The sequence below is a fragment of the Cricetulus griseus genome, chromosome 4 (genome assembly GCF_003668045.3).
Source record: "Cricetulus griseus strain 17A/GY chromosome 4, alternate assembly CriGri-PICRH-1.0, whole genome shotgun sequence".
NCBI classification, from domain to species: Eukaryota; Metazoa; Chordata; class Mammalia; order Rodentia; family Cricetidae; genus Cricetulus; species Cricetulus griseus.
In genome coordinates, this window is record NC_048597.1 from 39,297,506 (window position 1) to 39,320,122 (window position 22,617).

A 22,617-nucleotide genomic window follows, 5' to 3' on the forward strand; every position below is an offset into this window, starting at 1 on the left:
TCTGCTGCTTCCATCTAGAGCAGTGGTTCTCAACCTGTGGGTCATGACCCCTTCGGGGACCACATAGCTGATAGCCTGCATATCACATATTTAAATTATTATTAAGAACAACAGCAAAATTACAGTTATGAAGTAGCTATGAAAATAATTTTATGGTTGGGGGTCACCAAAGCATGAGGAACTGTATTAAGGGTCACAGCATTAGGAAGGTTGAGAACCACTGATCTAGAGTATCATTCACATTGCCTAAGTTTGTGGTCAGCAGACTTTTTCTTAATGCTACTGAAAGACCCCGCCCCTTGGCTCGTTCTCTCTCTTGGTGACATTCCCGTACGCGCGCACACCCACACGCCTGGCGGCTGGCTCCCTCCTAAGCAGGTTCACCCAGGCGGGGCGAACCCAGGCCCGCCCGCTTGGCGCCGCGCCCCGGGGCTGGGGCCGAGCAACGAGCACCAGGTGGGCCGGCACGAGAGCGAACACCAAGTGAGCCGGCCTGGGGCCCTGCCCCTGAGCCCCGCCCGATGAGAAACACTCCGTCCCAAGGTCTCCGCCCCCAAGGTCGTCCATCAGGACGCGGAGGGGGGGATTGAGTCTGTTGTACCAGACACCAGACCTTGAGAATATGCTGATCTGGAATGGCTCTGTGCCTCATTTGAACCATCCAATAGAAATGACTCTGTACTTTACCTCATTTGAATGACTCTGTATTTCACCTCATTTGAATAACTCTGTACTTTGCCTCATTTGAATAACCCTGCATAGCGCCTCATTTACATTGACCAATGGGAATAGCTCTGTACAATGCCTCATTAGAATTATCCAATAGAATCCCTGCTTCTAGCTTGCGCCTTTTTCCCTATATAAGGACCCCTTTCCCTTGGCTCGGGGCGCTTAGCCACACAGAAGCTAAGTCGCCCCGGGTACCCGCGTCTCTAATAAAACCTCTTGCGGTTTTGCATCCAAGTCTGTGGTCTCGCTGATTCCTGGGTGCGGGTCTCCTTCTACGAAAGTACCTCTTTGGGGGTCTTTCACTACCAACTTTCAAACAACCAATAGCAGAAAGGCTCATGAGATAGCACTAAGGTGTTGAGCATGTGTTGCTCTTGCAGAGAACCAGGGTTCAGTTCCTAAGACTCATGTGGTGGTTCACACTGGCCTGTAACTCTAATTCTCACCAATCCAATGTCCTCTTCTGGCCTCCACGGGCACCCGGCAGAGCTGTGTATATAAACATACATGCAGACAAAGCACTCCTACACCCAAAATAAAAATAAATCTTAAAAAAGAATGGTTCACACTGGAGTGTTAGAGATAACCACCACTGTTTCTCAAGTGTCCATTTCTGTTATGATTCAGATACATAGTGAGGTAGTGAAAGTCCATTTATTTAGTCAGTAGACTCAGACTCCAGCATTTGTTCTACAAAATTTTATTTTCTCTAGAGTGGTGAGAAGGTTCAGCAGGTAAAGGCACGTTCCTTTAAGTCTGCAGGCCTGGAAGACACACAGTGTGATGCAGATAAGTAGCACTTATCTATTACCCCAGCACCTCCTTAACAAAATAGGAGGTGGAGCTAGGAGACTGGCCTGGAAGCTCTCAGGCCTCCAGAGTGGAGTACTCAACAGGTACGAGGAAGAGGGACCAGACCTCAGCAACGTGAAAGGAGAGGTCAGGCTCCTCTTCTTTATACTCTCAGCCCCTCTCCTGTCCCCTCTCTCTCAGCCTTGTACGAGCCCAGCCATGCCTGCCCCATTACTCTAGCTCAGGCTCACCGCAACTTGCAGCTCCTTCAGTCTTCCTCCAGTGAAAGAGAAGCCCCACTTTATCCTACCACGCTAACTCAAAGAGATGCAACAGAAGTCAAAGTTTCAAGTAGCCATTTTCATCATTCTTAAAAGGCAAATATTATTTTAGTTTTTGTCAAAAAAAACCTTTCAGTAAGGGTAGAAATTTGAATAGTGTTTTTAAAAGAAGTCAGAATAATATCCAATGCATACCAAGATATAAGCAGTGAGCTCAATTCTCAGCCCCCTCGAATGCTCTCTTTAATCACCCGATATTAAAGCCACACTCCCAGATTTGCATGTACTAGCCCTTTTCTAAATTACCATTTTGGACACTGCGAAGTCTTCCTTTCAAAACTGGCTGAACGAAAATAAAGAAAAAGAAAAATCACAGGAGAAGTTCATTTTTCCTTTAATTAAAGTTCTTGGCAGCAATCCAAAATGCAGCTGCCTAGAATTGACAGAGATGGTCATTTTTATTTGGGAGAGTTAAACTCAGGTTGCTGTCTGTGCCATTTGAAAGCCCAGAAGCCATTTAATAGACTGGAAAAGCATACAATTCCTTACTTTACACTCTATGTGGTGACTGGCTGCACTACGGGCGGTCTACAGACTATGCACAAAGGAAGATGTGCCGCGGGACTGTGAGGATGAATGTATTCTTTGCATCTTACTAACACGTGAAAGTGAGAGGGGAGTCTGCAGGCTTTACTGACCAAGGGTGGAAAGAGAAGCCGCACCCAGGGTAATGTTGCTTCAAAGGCACCGGGAAGCTGATTATTTAACTTATTTGGTATTCTGTGCAAACTTTTCCATGGTTATTCAATTTATTACATAACACATGTTTCAGAAATGAAAAGAAAAAAATCAGACACCTCTTTTGGGGGCATGACTAATGGGCCATTATGACAGCAATTAAAGAACAACCACCAACAGCCGAAACAGCTACCACTACTGTGCCTTTCTTAGGTTTGCTGTTAATTACATCAAATTTAAGTCTCTAATGAATTTCAATTACATCAAAATAGGGCATCAAATGAAAGACAATTCTGGTGAAGAATGCCTTGCTAAAAATGCACTTTCTTGAACACATTATGACTTACTGTCCAGGTTCAACGTTGCCCATTGGACTCTGATTGATTCATCCTAACTTCTTGGCAGTTAGGCATTGCCCTAAGATCATTTTCATATCAGCACAGCCAACCACAGAACTGTAGAGTAAGAGGAGATGCCCTCATGCCTCTAATTAAAGCTGCAGGAAAAGCAGACACTATGTTGAGGTAATTATCAGCAGCAATCCCATCTATGAAACTTTCAGGAGTAATTGCAAAGAAGAAACTATGGTCAAACTTTTTTTTTTTTTTTTTTTTTTAGCTTGGAGTTTGGTGTAGAGACACCAGGCACTCAAGAGACAGTTCTAGAAAAAAAGAAAAAAGAAAGTAAAAGAAAAGAAGCAGATACCCGAGGTCCCTGGGAATGAACATTAAAGTGGACAGGTTTGTTTCTATCAAAGGGTATTGCTGTTGGGTAACCACTGAAGTAGATTTTCATTGTGCATGATCTACCTTAAACACTTTACTTTTTCACTGAGAGGAACAGTGAACAATTCCACGAAATAAAACCAACAGCTTTAAAGAAAAACAAATGATTCTATACTATATCATTTTGTTACACAAGCAAAGTAGAGAGAGACCTCTGCTAGAACCCATCCTTCAGCCCAGAGCTCCAACACTCAGAAGTTTCCTACTAAATGTGTACCTTTAGATCCCAGGTTTGACCATATATTACAGAACAAAAGAAATGCTCTATAACTGTGTTCTGCTCATGCGCATACAGGTCAGTCCAGTAAGCCTCAAACTGAGGTTACTGGGAAGAGGCTGCTAGAACAGAGAATGTTCTTCAGCTATGTTTTTTTTAAAGGTTTATTTATTTATGTATTTAATGTATGTGGGTGTTTTGTCTGCATTTACAGCTGCACACCAGAAGAGGGCAACAGATCCCATGGGACTACAGTTATAGTAGTTGTGAGCTACCATGTGGGTGATGGGAATTGAACTCAGGATCTCTGGGAGAGCAGCCAGTGCTATTAACTACAGAGCCATTCCTTTAGCCCCTCAACTATCTTTTAGTTGAATTACATTTATAAGGCTTGTTCTTAATAAGGGAGTATTTTTAATAGCGTGTTTAGAGGATCACAAAATATTGCTGTTAACGCACTAACTGGAAAGCTTTGCACAGCAGGACCACACTATGTCATGCCTGTATACAAATGTAGAAATGTTCCTACCCCAGAAGCAGAATGGTTTGGTATTTGGTATTTGGTTCAAGGGCTACTGCACAGAACACATGGATCCCTAGCTACAAGTTTTAAATCTCCTTCTCAGGGGGAAAGCATGCAAAGTTCTCTGAAGATCAGTGTCTTCTCAGGAAGACCTGCCTAGAACAAGCACTCCAGGAGGCTGTCCACAGATGACCTGCAGCACTGTCCATTAGAACAGTCTCATGCCCTCATGCTTTCCTTCACAGTGTCTAGCTGAAAACCACGTATTGAATCACCACCCACATTCACGATCCTCCATCACTGATGCTTGTTCTAGACAGTGAACAGGTGGACATGCAAATGTTTACAATAGAACCGGGGAAAAGCTCACAGAGAGTCATACAAATTGAACCAGAATATTTACTAAAACAGATTTTGTGAGGAGATGTTAAAATTAATATTGAAATAAAAATTTTGCTCAATTTTCCTCAGTCTATATACAAAATCCAACAATCAGTTTAGGGCCATAGTACCCACTGATGGTGTAATTTGGTGGGACTCATATTTCAATTTCATGAACACCTTGAGATAGTTACTTTTTAAAACTTTTCTTAATAAGTCACTAATTTATTAGTACTTTCTCACATAACTTCCACTAATTTCCCCCACCCCTGTTTGCTGTGTTTGATCATGTATGTACTTCCTCAATTTCTAAAAGTAAAATTGAGACGCATTTAAGCATAAAAAGGAGAAACAGCAAAGGCTAATGATTTATAAGTATTACTGGACATATCTACATATATGGTCACTAATATTGATATGAAAACATATTCAAGATGTCTGGGAACTGATTATCAGCTAGAAAGAGGAAGTACAAAACCCTCTGGAGAAGGTTTGGTAATATATGGAAGAGTTGTGGTGATGCAAAGGGCAGAGCATTAACAATACAGAAATAAGAAGGTGGAAGTAATCCCATGCCCTTGTACACAACAGACTGAGACAAAGCTTGTCAGAAAGCTGGAAAAAAAAAAAAAACCCTTTAAAAACTCATCAGTTGTCCTATAAGAAGTATATAGAATAAACACACTGTTTCTTGTTTTACATTCAGGCATACTTTTAAAAACCCACCTTGGGCTACACTCTAACTGGCATTGGTAAAGTGCATTCAACAATAGTTTTCACCCATCTACCCACCTGCCTCCCCATAGTAAGCACAGGACTAGGTCAAACAAGTGAATTCCCATAATGCATAACATGGTGGTCCCGCACATTTCAGAACTGGGGCCCAGAGAGAACCGGCTGGAACACACAGCCCCCCAACAGAGGACCCAGTGTGCAGGAGCCTAAAATTATGTATTCTATTTGAAAAAAAAATAAAGCTTTTACTTTCCAACAGGTTTTTACTAGACCGAATGCTGAGCCATTACAGTTTGGGAAGGGACACAACTTGGCTTTGTCTCAGTTCAGTACTATGTCTGCGATCCTGAATGGGTGTTGGGTGAAGCCGTTCTAAATACCCCTTCACAGGTAGTCAGTGTGGGGGTGGGGGTGAAAGGTCAACAGCATTTAGTATCAGGTCATCTGAAAGAGGACAAACTGCAGCTGGAGGAACCTGACTTCCATTGGCATATCAAAATTGATCACAAGTCATTTTGAAGACGGCCTTGCTAAGTCTACAAAATGATTGCTGCTAACATAAACAGTCATCGAGTACCCATCTGCTGGGAATGATTCTTGCTGATGTCACATCAAGCAACTTCCTTCCCCCCACAACTGCCTGTGCTGTACAGATTCATCATCAAAATGAATAGGTTGCAAGAAATAAGGGCAAGGATATCAAGAAAACTTAGGAAACTTAGAAACCAAAAATGTGTTGAAGGAGACAGGCAGAGATGCTGAACCATTTCCTGAGGTGACAATGATGCCTGTGAGCTCAGAGGGCTATGAAAACCTCAAATCAACTGTATTGCATCCTCGGTCTTCTTCCCTATTTTCAAGTCTCTTCAGGGAGGGCAAGTCCCTTTTAAAGATTATGCAATTGTGAAAGTTAATATATTTTATCACCAATCCATGAGTTCAACCGGTGTCATCACTCTCTGAGGAAGCTTGTCTCTTTTCATGAACCCCCTGACCCATTCAAGGTTGGAAAGAGGAGGCCAAAGAGTGAGAGAGCCAAGGTTTAAAAATTAAATGTTTTGCTTTCCAAATTACACTAACATGTTGCTAGTTTTAACTGGGCTATATTAAATAGCAAACTGCAAGATGGCTTGATCAAAATAGTCTCCCAAACAGTTAAAACTGGAAGTCTGTTAAAAAACCCATTAAAAATCCCCAACTTTGGCAACAATTAAAGATCTACAAAAGAGTCATCAGGGAAAAACAGCTTTTTTTGTGGCTTTATTCTAAAACATTAAATCATTTTGTATTTAGTGGCTGCCTAACCATGAACAGGAAGCAAATTAGTCTTTATAAACTTCTCAAAATTGAAAATTGCCTGTTTGGGTAGAAACTGCTTCAGAGATATATTTCTCTGATTTCCGAGTTTGAGTCTCACAAAGCAACTATCATGGATACACGTGAGACATGAACCTTATCATAAGAGAAAGGAAGTTTGATTGACAGCAGCAGTATAAGATTCATCTACTGTAGTTCACTGTGCTTCAAAATGTTCCCATGAGCACAATCTGAAGGTAGACTAAATGACTTATTTGGTAAAATAATATTTGTGTCATCGTGAAATTAATGGTATGACAGAATCAGGGCCACTTACAACCAACAGGAACTTAGCTACACATGTGAAGAAAAATCAAAATACAAAACATAGCAAAAATACCAATTACTATACTCAAAACATAGAGTCTATCTATCTATCTATCTATCTATCTATCTATCTATCTATCTATCTACATATACATTACTATTTTGAGATAAACCAGTTCTGAGTATTACTTCCTGAATCACTAAGATATAGAACCCCAGGGGGGAAGTGTGGGTGGGGAAGTAGAGAAGTGGCCCTGGGGTTACAGAAAACTTGGCTGTACCTGCCATGCAGTAAGGCACGAGGTGCACATCAGATGTCCACAAGGCTCAATCTTGACATCTTTGTCATTCTCTGCACAGATCTTACAAAGCTGAAAAGTAGAGCCCATTTCACAATATAGTTCATACTGTTCCTGGAATACAAGGAAAAGGGGCCAAAGTTAACAGTTTTCTAGCACTAAGTATTGATATTAAGTTTCCTCAAGTACAATGACTTACAGTAAGTTTCCCAAAGTTGAACTTGTCAGAATTATGCTACCATTTTAGGACATGTTCTCTTCAATTCAATAATTCTTCGGTTAAACATGTTTCTTATTTGGCAACGTTGGGAATGCATACTCGTCTATTCTTATATAGCAGTTGGTTTTTAAAAGCGGACGTATACAACGTAAATTTTAAAGGTGAAGCACTTAAGAGCTGAATCAACAGAGATTTGTAGGGGACAAGAAGCAGAAGTTCCCAGTGAACACACAGTGCTCCTGCCCAGCTGATGTTCACTTCACACAAGCCCTGTGAGTAGCTACGGGTGATTTAATTCACTGCTGAACATTTTAGTATTTTGTGATTTGTTGCTTTATGGGAAATGGTACAGTGAACACCCTGGTGTGCAGTTCCTACTGTGCACAGGGAAATGCTAACACATGGTGCTTATCAAAAGATGTTTTCATTTAGATTTTTGACTTTATTGAAAATTACAGACTTTTCCAAGTTCTCACTCAGAGTCCATGGGGCTGTCAAACTGGATTTATAAAGCTGTAATTATTATTTTCAGTGATCTTGACTTTAAAACCCTTAACACAAAACTGATCACTTCTTATCCTGTTTAACTCAGGTTTTCTCCTTACATCTATCCAGCTACATCTGATTATCTATCTTAGATAGATACCAATAAGACTGCAAGAATTACCACTAACAACAAAAATTTTTATCTAACACTGGTCATAAAATTTCTCTGAATTCTCAGAAGTCCTGGTGTTATTATGTTAAACATTTGAGTGTGCTTTCTCATTAGCATGTAGGTAGAAGTTCAGGGTATTTCACAGGTAGAATAGATACGTGCTAATTATATTTCAAGAATATTCTTACCTGTGTAACTTTTATATGATCATGAGGTGTAGGTTCACATAATCCAGTTAAATCAGGGTTATAACTTCGCCCATCAGGATAAAGATAACTGAAATTACACAAAAATTATATTATTTAAAATGAGTTTTACTGCAAATAAGTCTCATCAGATTCTTCTATGTGTAGACTCATATTTTTGTCTTTTTTGGTAAATCAAGAAAATATTTTTGCACTGTTTTAATCATAAGAAATGCATAATATAAACTAATGCATTTTATAATCATTTTCAATTAATGTATTCTAGTGTTTATTCCTCATAAAGTTAAAAAGTTAACTCAGTAGTGAGTCATATCCCATTCTAAAATGACTTGAATATATTTCTACTAGCAGATTATTATATACTTTATTGGAAACATCATAACTGTACCAAATTAACATCATGTTGAAAATCACATGCAGAGAAAAAACAGAATTAAGCCATAACCTAAGTCCTAAATTATCAAGCTCTTCTGTGGGGGCCTTTTCCATAGTTTCCAAGTCTTTCTCTCCGAATCTTTCCACTTCTGCTAACATGCGCACATGTGCACAATGCCTAGATGTGAACACTGTAAAATATGCAAATGCATGTTATAAAACCAGAAAATATGTTAATCCCATATTTTACTGACTTCAATAAAGTCACACACCAGGCTTGGAGAAACAGATTTTCTTCTCAGAATAGAACTTTGAGCAAAAGTTATAATAAGGGATCTTCCTACAATGTTCAAAACTGCTTAATTGTTATTCAAAAATGTACAGAAAATCAATTTATTGTCATTAATGTCATTTTTATAGTCAAATATGTCTATAACGTTATTGTTGGTAAAATTAGTTCAATAAATGTGATTAAAATCTATGTTTAGTCCTGTTGAACTTTTTTCTGTATTATAGAGCTTAATAAAAATTTAAAAAATGAATAGTGGTGACTACTTTAATGAAAAAGTCTGTAAAATATTTTTGATAACATAATAAAATCATTCATCTTCAAATGAAGTATCTAGAAACATCAGAGTAACCAATATACAAACAGTGTGACCATGGGGCAACTAAATCTTATAAATAGTAAATGAGGAATAATAAGCAAAAGTGGGTACCTTTCTTCTCATGTCACAAAATGGCTATTACAAATATTGTCATGTAGTATTGAAACCATCAAACTACATACTAATTTGAGGAAGATGTCCAACTTGGAACATTAATGAAAATGAAGATGCAGAGAAAGCTTACAAAGGTCTACTTAACCCATGAAGGGCATCTCCATGATTTGGTTCTCAGCATTCCCAGAATGCCCCATAAGCTACTGACCATGTCAATGAAGAAAAATGGCACCCTGGCCCATTACCAACACACCTGTCATCTATGTCACACAGTATTCATTTAACAGTAAGAGAAAATATCCAGCCCTGATGATAATTAGACCAGATGCCATTCTTTGTTTTAAGAAAATCCTCCCAAATTAATATTATGTTTACTTTATCCTAATCTACTGTGGGAGTTAGATTCAACCAGCCAATTGATTTGGCAATACCTCTGAGCAAGTATGAACTTGTATGTGTATATGTATACATATTAAAAGTTAATTTGATTAGGAGGTCAGTGGGTTTGTTATCTTTCAGGAAAATTTCCTAGTTGTTATTTACTCAGGGCGGGGGTGGGGGTGGGGGTGGAGTTTGGCTTTTGAAAAAATAGAAGGCATAAAATATAAATAAAGAACAAAATAGAAATCAAGAACAAATAAACAAAAGCAAAAACCACTCACACTGGTCTATGCATAGTTTTGACAATGAATACCTTCTTTATACGATTAAAAAGAAAAACCTATATCATGGTGAATCAAAGTTTCTCATAGAAACCTTTAAGGTACTAGAAGTAAAGCATGAAAGAAGAACATCAAATTTATGATGATCCGAAGACAAAAAGAGAAATGTGTATGTGGCACCGCAACCGTCCATCCATTTCCAATATACCCTTTAAACTGACAGCAACTGTAACTGCGGAAGCCCAGAGGTTGAGGCAGGAAGATGGAGAGTTAAAGGTCAGCTTGGGCTGCAGAGTGAGTTTAAAGAACAGGATGCAAAACACATGGAGGACCAGTCTCAAACAGCCAAGCAGAAAACAATCAAAGAGTAACAAAAGCATTGATTTCCTTCCCACAGACAATGTCCCCATCTTCCTTCTATTTTTAAAGACTGTCCTCCTTCCTTTCTCTCCCTTGTTCATTTTTGCTGTTTACTAATTACTGTAGAAAAGGAAGCATCTAAATCATTTGCTTTCTACTAATTCTGGTGGACTGTCTTCTGCCAGGCCTCCAACACAGCCTTTCATATCCCTTCCTGCAAGCTGGGTCCCATGAATCTGTGTGTTCTGAACGAGTGGAAGATGGAAAGAACAGGGCAGAGTGGTGGAGTGATGCTTAGAAAACAAGGAGGGGGTTTGACAATAGGAGATGACTAAAACTCCTAAGAACCGGTCGGGTGTACCGACCATGAGGGCCTGACAGGTCCAAACTCTGGGGCTGAGAACCTTCTAGGAGGAAATCTTAGTGACATTAAAATTTTAATAAGCAACAGTTTGGCATGAATTGAGTTTAGCTATTAACATGTAACTCTGAAATCTGGATTCATTATTAAGGTTAAGAAAAAGACAGACAAATAAAAAAGGAAAGTGAACAGGTAGAAGATTAAAAAGGAGAAAAAACCCTAGTACTCAGAACAACAGGCAACACTCAATTTTGTTTTATATGAAATAAAAGCAATGAATGAAGTAGTAATGCACACATATTTTAAAGATACTCCGTTTCAGCATTTTTTTGATGCCAAAATATGTCTGCTCTGTATAATAAGGGTGCCATAAAATGATGGTTTCAGCATGAGTAACAAGAACGAAGGGATGTCTATTATATTCCTTCGGCTTGAGGTACACCGCAAACTAGGAGATCATTAGCCTCATGGAACTATCTGTTCCATGCCCATGCAGAATCTGGGTTTTGAATTTGCAAGTCGAACAAATTGTCTCATACTTACAAGCCTTCTCTGCTACCATCAATCAGGGCTTGGAATAGAGGCTTGTTATGAGGTATGGTCTGTAGGATATTGCCATCCCCAGTCACATAGCCAATGGCCCACTGTCCCAGCCGGGTGCAGCTTAACCGGAAAATGTAGCTACAAAACATGAAAAAAAAAAAAAAAAAGATCTTCACTCACACTCAAAAGACATGCAACCACTAAACAATTTGCTACTCTTTTGTGTCATGCAGAATCGTTTTGAATCCCGGATAGAAATTTCTATCCTTTTCCTCGATTTAACTACTCTGTGCCTCACCATTATCAATCTGCAAAAGAAACACTGATAATAATTCTTGTTCATTTAAGTATCTCCAGAGCTCTATTGAAAATAAATGAGGCTGGAAACTACCAAGAGATTTATTACCACCACCCTTAGGGATGTGTGGGAACATGGCTGCTATGATGCAGCTTCGACATAAATCATCGTTGGAGAAAGACAAAATGAAGCAAATAGCTCAATAATTAATTTATCCACCACAGAATCTGAACCAGGAATTCAATATATTTCTTTACCAGTTAGGCATTAAAATTTGGTCACAGACTTATTTACTGTTTTCTTGCAAGCATTTCATGATTCATCTTTAAACAAATCTCAAAAGAGCTGAACTATATCAATTACAAAACTGATAAATTCATAGCTGCTACCCAATCTGCCAGTCAAATAGTGTTTTCATATGTTGCAGATGTAATTTAAACACTGGTCATTCAAATGAGTGATAAATCTCTTAAATTAATTTCCAATAAAAAGGAAATACTGACGTGGCCTTAAATTCATCATCATTTATTTATTCATTTCAGTACATTATGCCACTCCACCTTGCAGTCATGATATTAGTCACTGGATTGTATAGTCAATTGATCAATCAGACCAAAAGTAAGTTATCTTAAGCTACTGGATATTTAAGTTGTTACATGAATACATAAGGGGAAAAAGAAAAGTATTTCATATTTTTAATTATTGATAAATAGATGGCACTAAAAAACTTCATAAGCTATAGTTTAGCAAACAGGACGATATGCCACTAGATTTAGTAACCTCAAATGCTTAGTACCACGATGACATCTTATTTATCAAGAATCCAGGCTTTAAGGAAAGGAGGAATTGCTGAAAGAGCTGCCAAAAGAGGTATTTTCAAATTAGTCTAAACAGATTCCCCTAGGAGATCCTAGTTATATAATATTGACCTTTAAGTTATTGATATTATTCATCAGTATCAGAAAAACATTTCTGCTGATTTCAGACTAATGGTTATATTAGGAAAACTTTTCAAATAATATACTGTACTTAATTATTATTTTGAAGGACACTTGTTTAAGAAATATATATATACATATATATATATATATAAATATATATTTTATATATATATATAAGAAATATATATATATATATATATATATATATATATATATTATATAATGGATGGGCAGGAGAAGTAACTCAGCAGTTAAGTGCATTTGCTTTTCTTGCAAAGGACTTGGTTTGGTTCTCAGCACACACACCAAGTGGTTTCACACCAACTGTGACTCCAGGCCCAGGATATGTGCTGCCCTCTCTGGCCTCCAGGGGTACTTGCATGCAGATGGTGCATGTACATACATTCGGGAAATAAATCTTTCCAAAACATCTTATTCAGAAATATATACAATAAATGTAGAAATAAATAAAATGTGTAGAATAAAATGTAGACATCTCAGAGATTGTGGGCACTATGTATTTGAGAAAACATACAATTTGACATTAAATTGAAGCTCACAATTGCAAAATTGAATAGTAAATATTGTAAAAGTAATTACCTATTTATACACCTTGCATATTTGTAAAATTGTCAGGTTTTAGTGAACATCTTTTCTTTTTCTCTGGACTATCATAGGGTGGTGTTTCTAAAATCAGTTATTACAGAGGAGATTCAAACCCTCCATACAATGTGTATTGTTACTAATTATTGGTGAGATCCACATATGGCTATTAGGAATGATTTATTCCTCACAGGTAAGTTTTTCTTCCATTTCATTTGCTTAACAGCTTTAAATCATTTAACTGACCCTTCTGTGGGTAGCTAGTTCTGCCTTCCATAGGAAGAAGAAAATTCACACTTTCAGCTTTAATCTCTTATGCTCCAAAACAGCATGATTAACATAATCAGATATATCTGTTTCATTTTCACAGGGTGGCTTATGATCAAAAGTTATTCTTGAGAATAACTAAAAGTCACTCAAGAGATTAATTCCTTAGATTCTCAATTCTTTGGAGGGATGCTGGGAACCAAACACAGGACCTGATACATGCTGGGTAAACAGTGTTACGTGGCAGGCAGCTAATGTTTGATTGGTTGTGATACAGGTAAAACACTTCCAAAGGCACTCAAATGTCCTTGGAACTACAGGGAGGGCTTCAATAGGACCTACTTGTCTTTTTGTACCACTGGCTCCTTTGAATACACCATCTTAAATGTTTAAAAACATGAAGCATTTTGATCATCAGAGAAAGAACTAAAACTTTAGACTCTAACTCAAGAAGACTGTACTAAAGGCCAAGCAAGCACAATTGTTACTTGTCATTTTAATCCTATCTTAGGAGAAGAGGGAGACTTAAATAAAAACAAACAAACTTCTCCCATAAATTTAGTGACAAACTTACTAAAATGTAAAGACTTCCAGGGCAGGCTCTAGTGCCACTGACATTCTACCCAGAAATTTGCCTGCTGCGGCTTAGATGTCATTGCGCAAAGGCCTACTGTGTGCCTAACACATGCCCGGATGCCATACATGGGAACATACAGTGAGCTGAGGAAAGACAGATTTCTAGTGTTTTATTTGCCAGAGTGAGGGGTGTGTTCTTGACCAATGCCAGAAAACTGACTAGACACCAAGACCTCTGACAGTCACTGGGATTAGTCATCTGAAACGCAAAACATAAATTTTGAGGCTCTAAAGAAGTGGGTCATTGGATACACTGAGGAGGGCTGAGGCCCTCCCCCAAATGATGGGACAGACTTTGAGGATCCACCATGGAAGGCCTCACTACCCTTGGGGAATGGGTGGGGAGTTGGTTGGGGGAGTTGGTAGGGGTCATGAGAGGATAGGAGGGAGAGGGAATGGGGATTAATATGTAAAATGATTGTTTATAATTAAAAAAGAAGGAAAAAAAGGAAGTGGGTCATGCTAAATTGACAAGGGCACGTCATTGAATGACCTTATACACTGTTATATACTTATGGATATATCCTAAGATATGCATGCTCATATCTACTTATACATTATTCTACACTTAGTCATAGAAATTACCCGAAACTACTCAAAACTGCACAGAAAACTAACTTAATTTTACCTTCCACACAATATTTGAATGTTCAACATACGTAAGTTTAAACTGTGTACACAAAAACACTAACATGAAAACATCCCACACCAATTTGAGAACCAAACATTAATCTTTAAATTTATTAACATCATCTTCTACTTAATAACAATGTTAAAAGAAAATACAGCAATTTTAAAGTCTCAATCAAAACGCACCCTTTCAGTCTCCCAGCTTATCCATGCTACCTTGCCCTTTAAGGCTGTAGCCAATTTTCATAAGAGTGAACCACAGGGAGCTTTCTTTCTCTTTAAGCATAACATCTACTATTATTGCTAGGGTCTTACCTTCCGGGCTTGGTGCTATATTTCTGTAGTCGGGCTTTAACTTCATCATATGTGAGAAATGCCATATACCCGGGATGTGTCACAGCTAAGAAATTCCAATTCCGTAAAATAGAACCCCAGGGCTAAACACATAAATAAATGGAAAGAGATTACCCAAAAAATACACACCAGTGACATTGTTTCACATGCTTAGAGCAAGAAAAACTCCTCCATATTTTTAAGTTAATATGGCTTATGAGCATTAGGTCAATCTTTGTTAAATAACAGCACAAAGGCAATAGCTTGTTTTGTTTTACGGAAATGTGTTGAGACAAAAAGCATGTTTCTTAGGAATAGAACAGAGGGCCAAAGGAAAGCCAAGTGTTCCTTACAGAGCATATCCCCCAGTAGAGAATTTATGAGCACTATAAAATAGAATATTTGACCAACTGGTTTTAGGGTTTGGTCCCCAGTTGTCTTTCTATACTCATTGCTGTCACTGTGACTTTTCTGTAGCCCCACTATCTTGTCAACTAATCTTAAGCATAAAACCCTGGACAATCTTAGAGCCTTTCAATTTTGCTGAATCTGAAGTACTCACATGAATACCCACCCTTTCCTCAATGAGGCCCTTGTAGACCCTCCTACTTCTAGCTGTTATCTCTTCCCCATAGTCATCTTTCTCATCTGTTTTGTCCATTGCAGCTTCTTGCACAGATACCTCATTTAACAGGAAACCATGTTACCAAAGTTAAGTGTTCTGGAAAAGGTTACGCAATAACCACAAAGCCTTGTAAAGCCAAGGTACATTCCTGTGCAGATCAGGCCTGGATCCTAGTCACTCAATACATTGTAATCAGTTTAGAGATAATTCCTTATAGACAGGGTTGCCTCAGAGGGGACGTAAACAGCCTCAATCCCCACCCTAGCTTTATCTTAGCTCTGCTAAGGACCTGGGAAAGGTTTAGGGTTTGAAAACAAGTTCAGTGAGAAGAAAACTTTTCACAAAAACATGTGTTTCATATCAATCTCTCTTAATCTAATTAGGGGTCTCTCCAGGTATGATGGCACAAGGAAAAAGGCAGTAACAGGCAACGTTGCTGCAGGGTGTGGATGAATCACTCCTGCAGTACTTTCAAGACTGAAGCTACATTTATTCCAAAGAATTGGCAGCACACTCCATCTGTTCTGCCAGATTCTTCACTCACTTCATCTATGTGGAGGAAAAAATAAAAAAGTCTGTGTTTCAAGTCACCAACATCAAGCTGCTGAAACTGGCATCCCAGACTTGATTACTGTAGGAGAGTTCCAGGTTTCATTTGTTTTGAAACTTGTTCTTGTTCTTCATTGTGAAGCAAGTTTCAAATGCACATGGCAGAATTCTGTAAGGACTGTGTGTCCCTAACAATGGGGATAACAAGAAAGAATGATTTGGGACTAAAGAGCTTTTTAGCCTTTTTGACTTAACAAGAAAAGTCTTTAGGGAATTTCCTCATCACGCTGACACATCTAATTGGGTAAGAAAGGAGGCCTGAGAACATGAGCAGCACAGACAGCAGCTCTGCACTTGAAAACTACGGCATGTTTTTAATTTTCTTCTTAAGGCTTGATTGAAATTGCATAAAACAATTCTTGGAAAAAATATCAGCATATGTCATAAAGGCAATGGAGAAATTGCTGCCATGCTAGACATTTTGGTTTTCGTTTTATTGTTTTGCTCCACCATCCAAGAAGGACAAGGCAAAAGGGAATATCAAATACTGAAGCTGCTTCCATTAACATCCGCGCACACTCTTAAAACATGTTAGAATCCAAAATTTAAAGGGAAGCAATTAACAGATCAAAATACAGCTAAAAACCAAGATGAAACTGAAGGTTAAAGCCATCCCCAGAGATATTAAGCCAGAAGGGCAGCTTCTTGTTGCAGAACTATTTGACAGGATGAGTCTGTGCTGTTGTGAACACTACCCATCCAGCACAGTCAGATCCGCACCCCCTGGCTTAAAGAAAGAAAAAATACTGTGGAGAAAATAATTCTTTAATTATGTTTATAACTCATTTGTCTAGGATGGAAGGACATCGTTTTTCTGCACAAAATCACTGAGAGGCTATTAGGTGGCAACAGAATATACTGAGGTGAATTCAAGAGATGCACCAACTTATGTTGGAGGAGGGGCCTCAGCTATTCTACTTAGATACTCTCTGGAAACCTTGCTATCATTGATGGCTTCCTTCCTCTTAGATGCTTCTCTATTCTATTACTGCTTGACGGTCCACCCTGGCTAGAATGTTCTCCCAAACATTCCTTCCATAATCTGCCTCCCTTCCCCCACAGACACACTAATGTAGTGTTCTGTGACTCATGCTTTTCCAGCAATAAAGGAAATAGGAAGTGAAACTAACTAGCATCTTTGGAAAAGAAATAGGGAGGAAAGATCCGAGTATTCATTGCATGACTCTGGCACCTTCCTATCCCAACCTCTCTCATTGACACGAAGAGGAAAAACAGAAGGACAACGGTAGGAGAAAGAAGAGGAAGTAGATGACCACAGCACAGCCACTTCCTTCCTAGGTTCACCAGCATTTGTTGGAGTTCCATGTGGACTTAAGATGAGGGCTGGGAGGAAGGACAAGTCTAGTAATCCTAACATTCCTGTACCTTTCGCCTTTCATCTCTTGGTTTCTCTTCACTGCTTCCTAAACAGCCATGCTCCTGTCTCTACTTAAGACAGCAAACTCCAAGAGTACCTCATCCACTTTCAGATATGCACTAAGCCCCCAATAATAAAGAACTGTAAGAATTATTTACTAACAAACTACCATTATCAAGTTACAATAAAACAGATGCTTATGCACTCAGAGTACCACAACTCTTACATTTTTATAAAGGCTATGGAAATGCGAAATTATGATAATAGTGAATTTAAGAAAATTATCACTTAACTTTTAATTGCACATAAAACTAAAGGTCAGTAAAAATTAAAATACCATAAAGCCAGTTTCCTCAGATTTGAAGCCAAATGTGTGAAGAGTATGAATAAAGTATTAAATAGGGAGTACAGAAATCAGATGTAATGAAGAATCTCAAAAATCGGAGGATTAAGGCCAGGCGTTGGTGGCGCACGCCTTTAATCCCAGCACTCGGGAGGCAGAGGCAGGTGGATCTCTGTGAGTTCGAGGCCAGCCTGGTCTCCAGAGTGAGTGAAACCCTGTCTCAAAAACCAAAAAACAAAAAAAAATCGGAGGATTAATCAGATTAGTTGGGTCACTGCCACAATTAACAGTTTTGAAATAGTTAACCTGCCCAGGTGAAAGGTTATCACGGCTGTCTGTCGAATAATGCTTTTGTGCACTGTGAAGATGTTTTGCTCTCGTTGGTTTAATAAAGAGCTAATGGGCCAATAGTTAGGCAGAAAGATTTAGGCAGGAGAGCCAATCTGAGAGAATGCTGGGAAGAAGGAGAGCAGAATCAACAGATGCCAGATGCAGAGGAAGCGGTAGATGGATGTGCCTTGCTGAAAAACATACCACCACATAGTAGAACATAGGTAAGAAACATGGGCTAACTTCAGCTGTAAGAGCTAGCAGGTAACAAGGCTATTGGACACATATTTATAATTAAAAGTAAGTCTCTGTGTGGTTATTTGGGAGCTGGCTGACAGGACAAAACCCTGCCTACAGCTGTCACGTTACCTATGCTTTCCCCTTGTTTCTTACACCCCCATGAATACACACAACATAAGCAAACCTATGAATATTAAGGCTGCTTGGCTACCTGTAAGTATAACTACATATCAGACAATGTATGTACAACAGTGTGGGTAGAGGGGGTAAGCATATAACCAAAATGAAGCTGCCTACATAGCTTTAATATATAATTGAAGTATTAAAACTCTTAATATCCACTCTAAAAAGTCACCCACAGTTCTCTCTTTGTGTCTGTCTCTTTATTCTCTCCCTCACACACACACACAAACACCCCACAAATAACTACAATAAACAAAAAGACTTTAAGAAGAAACTATGTTTAATATTGAAAAATATGTAGGATTTCTATATCACAAGGTGAAGAACCAAAACTGATCATTTAGAATCTTTGATTTCCATTGAAAATGAAGCCTTTGTTCTGCAAAACAAGGAGAAATCTTTAACACAGGAGCAGGTTACACAGTAAATGACTAATACTGGGTAGCCCAATGCTCCTCTAAAAGCCTTGTTACAATCTTTTAAAAGGAAAGGCTCTAATTATGCTATAAAAATAATTTAAAGTAATATTACAACATATATTCATCAAGAAAAATAACCATTAAGCCACTAGAAATTTAAAATAAGTAAACCCATACTTTCTCCAGTATTTCTTATCCCACATACAGTGTAGAGCTATGATTTTTAAATTGTCATAAAGTAAAATCTACCCTAACTGTGTTGTTGGCTGGAATCTGCTGGTCTCCTGATAATGAGTTATGTTAAGCTCATCCCATGCAGTGATTTCTGGCTAAATAAATCAGTCGTCTAGACTTTGCAGCTAGCACTAAAGTCGCAAATCATACAGCATGGGAAAAATGAAGCTGGTATCATACTCTACCATTTTATTTAACAATATCACTTTTAGAATATATCCTATTCCAGATAAAAATGATACTTTCAGAACACAAATAAGCTTGATGTCTAGTCAGTCTTATCACCTTTACTGTAATTATAACTAGAATTGTAAACATATTGAAAGGAAGATTTCATGTTGTAAGTGCTTGAATTGAAACCCAAAAATAATATACACTTCAGTGGCAAAGCCAAACTCAAAGCACAAATTTTAATATTTTTCATTTAGAGAAATTCCATTTAAATATTAATAGAAGCAAAAAAATGATTGTTTCAGTATTATACCAGTGCTTTTGAATACCTATGTAAAAATAATTATGAATGTTAAAAAGCAAAAATAATAACAAAGTTATCATTGGACAAAGCAGAAAGAAAAACAAAATTTTGATTAGAGTTTTTAAATTAATATTGATACAAAGTTGACAGAATATTATATAGGCACTGAAAAACTATTAATGAAGAATATCTGTTAGGATGGAAAAATATTTGTTACAACTTGTTGAAAGAGAGAAGCAATTTGTAAAGTGGTATGAAACCACATTAGACTATAGATAGATCGGTGAACTATTTCTAGCTTTACTCTTTATCTCCTGATCCAAAAAATGACCTTACCAAATAGGTGGGATTCAACTCTGGCCAATAACCACATATAATGGTTTCAATCTATCAGCCATTGGACTTAAAGATGAACAAAGTGAAAAAGTTAAAAAAAAAAGGGGGAGGGGGTCTTAAAACAATTCCTTTCCCTGAATCACTAATACTGGCAAAGCCACCTACCAAGATCACATGACCTGATATACCAAGCTTGTACATAGAACTCACTCTCTACTTGGAGGAATGGCCAGCAGCTAACAAGATTGTTCTTGTCTTTCTGCTTTTGTATACTGTGTGCAAGTGACAAAAAGAACCATACACAGAGCTCTGGAGGAAAGAAAGGGATAGACAGATTAAGTGAGTGTAAATCTTACCTGAAATAGCCTGGTAAAAATATCAAATTCAAAAACTGAGATGTAATCATTGCAAGTTAAATCAATGGTTGATTTTAAAGCCATTGCTTCCAGGCCAGAGCTAATCTGATGGACCTCATGCAGGCACTGTCTGAAGATTTTCCATGGTACAATGGTTCTGGGCAAAAGAAAAAGATGAGTCAATGAATCAAGTGTCAATGAAAATATATGTTCTACTGAAAAAAAAAGAAGTAAACCATAATATTAATAGTATTATATTTGAGCCAGGCCATGGTGGCTCCCACCTTTAATCCCAGCACTTCAGAGGCAGAGGCAGACAGATCTCTGTGAGTTCAAGGCCAGCCTGGTCTACAAAGTGAGTTCCAGAACAGCCAGGAGTATTACAGGGAAACCCATTCTTGAAATACACATACACACACACACACACACACACACACACACACACACACACACACACACTCAGAGTTTTATATTTGTATTAGAATAGTTGAAAATATTGTGCATAATTCAGGCTCCATGTAAGGTGTTCACTTGATTATTTTGAGTTTGCTAAGCATCTAACAAGAATCTTAGTTTTCATTCAGTTCATGGATATCAAGATATATCTCAAAGGATATCAAGTAGAGGGCATTAAGGTTAACGGGTTAGGTGTCGTGACCCTTCATTTGTATACTCAAGGCAGTTTAACTATGAATCAATCACCTACCACGTCTCAGACAGATGCATTTTGCTGAGGTAAAAACACATGCTCTCTGACCTTCCATATGAATACAACTTGAAAGCTTCATTTATAAATGCAACTACCTTATAAGAATTTGTTTATTCAATATCTACCAGTTATTATATTTCATTATTTATCATACAGAAACAGTTTCTTCAATGCAGCGATGTGCTTCAGAACTTTGGAGGACCATGGAAGGAATTCAGAAAAGACATGTCTCTCATTCCTCAAACAGCAATTTCCACCACTCACCCACCCTCCTTTCCACCATGAAAATCTCTAACATCCATTATCTGTTCCTTAGCAACCTTTCCTCCTTTCACAATGCCAAATCCCTATTCATGAATAGATGGAAGGAAGAAACTATTCATATTTTAAACATTTATATTTCAGTCTCAAAACAGGATACAAGAGCTATATGCATGCTCCAGAAAGATAGCACATATTTAAATCTTGGGTTTTTCTTTACCATTGCCTCCAGAGAAAATAAGCAGAAATGAGCTAAAATTTCCCTGGCCTCGCTCAATACCAATTTTCTCAATGAAGATTGAATACAGTTACAACTTGAATATTCTGAATTATTATCTGTATATACAGCAGTCAAATGGTAACACAGATTAAGCCATTTAAAGGGCTTATTGTCACTGAGAATCTGGAACCTAAGATATTCTGTGGCTCTAGATGGGGCACCAAATGAACAGTTTTGATAAGTTCCTAAATGGTGTTGATTGTGCTTGTATCTTGGAGTCATTGAGGGGCATAGCTATCTAAATGGCAATGCCATTGGAGGCATTTAACTGTGGACAGACCTAGCATCACTTCTGGTCTTGAGGACCATATACTTTGGAGGTAGGATGTATAATGCTCATAGGAAATGAGAAAAGAGAAAACCCTGCTGACTGAGCACTCAACAAGAATGGGAGGATTACAGGAAAGTATGTGGGAAGTAGCATAAAAAATGGCAAGACAGACCTACAAGACACTGAACTTGCATCGAAGCTTCGGCCTGGTGCACCATTAAAGAATAAAACAAAGACGCTTAATACCTCAAAGGACTTTTCTCTATTTCTGAAAAAAACAGGAAACCACAGAGTACTGAAGGGAGACACCACATCAGACGCCATTTAAGAGAAACACACGTCAGACTCTGATTAAGGTTAACAAACTGTTGCTGTCTTAAAAGAACAAAGAAAAATTCTAGTAATATTAGGAAGCTATTGATCTATAGAGAAGTGTACCGATGCAGTTAGTAGTCCAGCTACAGTACAGTGACCATGAAAGTGGTGCCTAAGAGGCACCTATTCATTTTCCAAATTAAAGTTTCCAATACTTACCAGATGCAAAGAACAAAACTCATATATAATAAAAGGAATAATGTTGATCAAAGACTACTGATTTCAGAGTGATACAGATAAAACTTTTTTTCTGAAAAAAGCAGTTACTTTACTTA

At 38.1% G+C, this 22,617-nt stretch overlaps 1 protein-coding gene across 8 annotated transcripts in view; it reads right to left on the reverse strand.

The window, feature by feature from the left end:
* Positions 1-22,617, reverse strand: part of Cblb (Cbl proto-oncogene B) — a 184,306-nt gene that overhangs the window by 60,798 nt on the left and 100,891 nt on the right. For all 8 annotated transcript variants that reach the window (XM_027412527.2, XM_027412526.2, XM_027412525.2 and 5 more), the window contains exons 5-9: positions 20,447-20,603; positions 14,901-15,022; positions 11,211-11,348; positions 8,170-8,257; positions 7,086-7,217 (exon numbers count right to left, since the gene is read on the reverse strand). In XM_027412527.2, the coding sequence (XP_027268328.1) occupies positions 7,086-7,217; positions 8,170-8,257; positions 11,211-11,348; positions 14,901-15,022; positions 20,447-20,603 (637 nt within the window). The remainder of the gene's footprint in view (positions 1-7,085; positions 7,218-8,169; positions 8,258-11,210; positions 11,349-14,900; positions 15,023-20,446; positions 20,604-22,617) is intronic.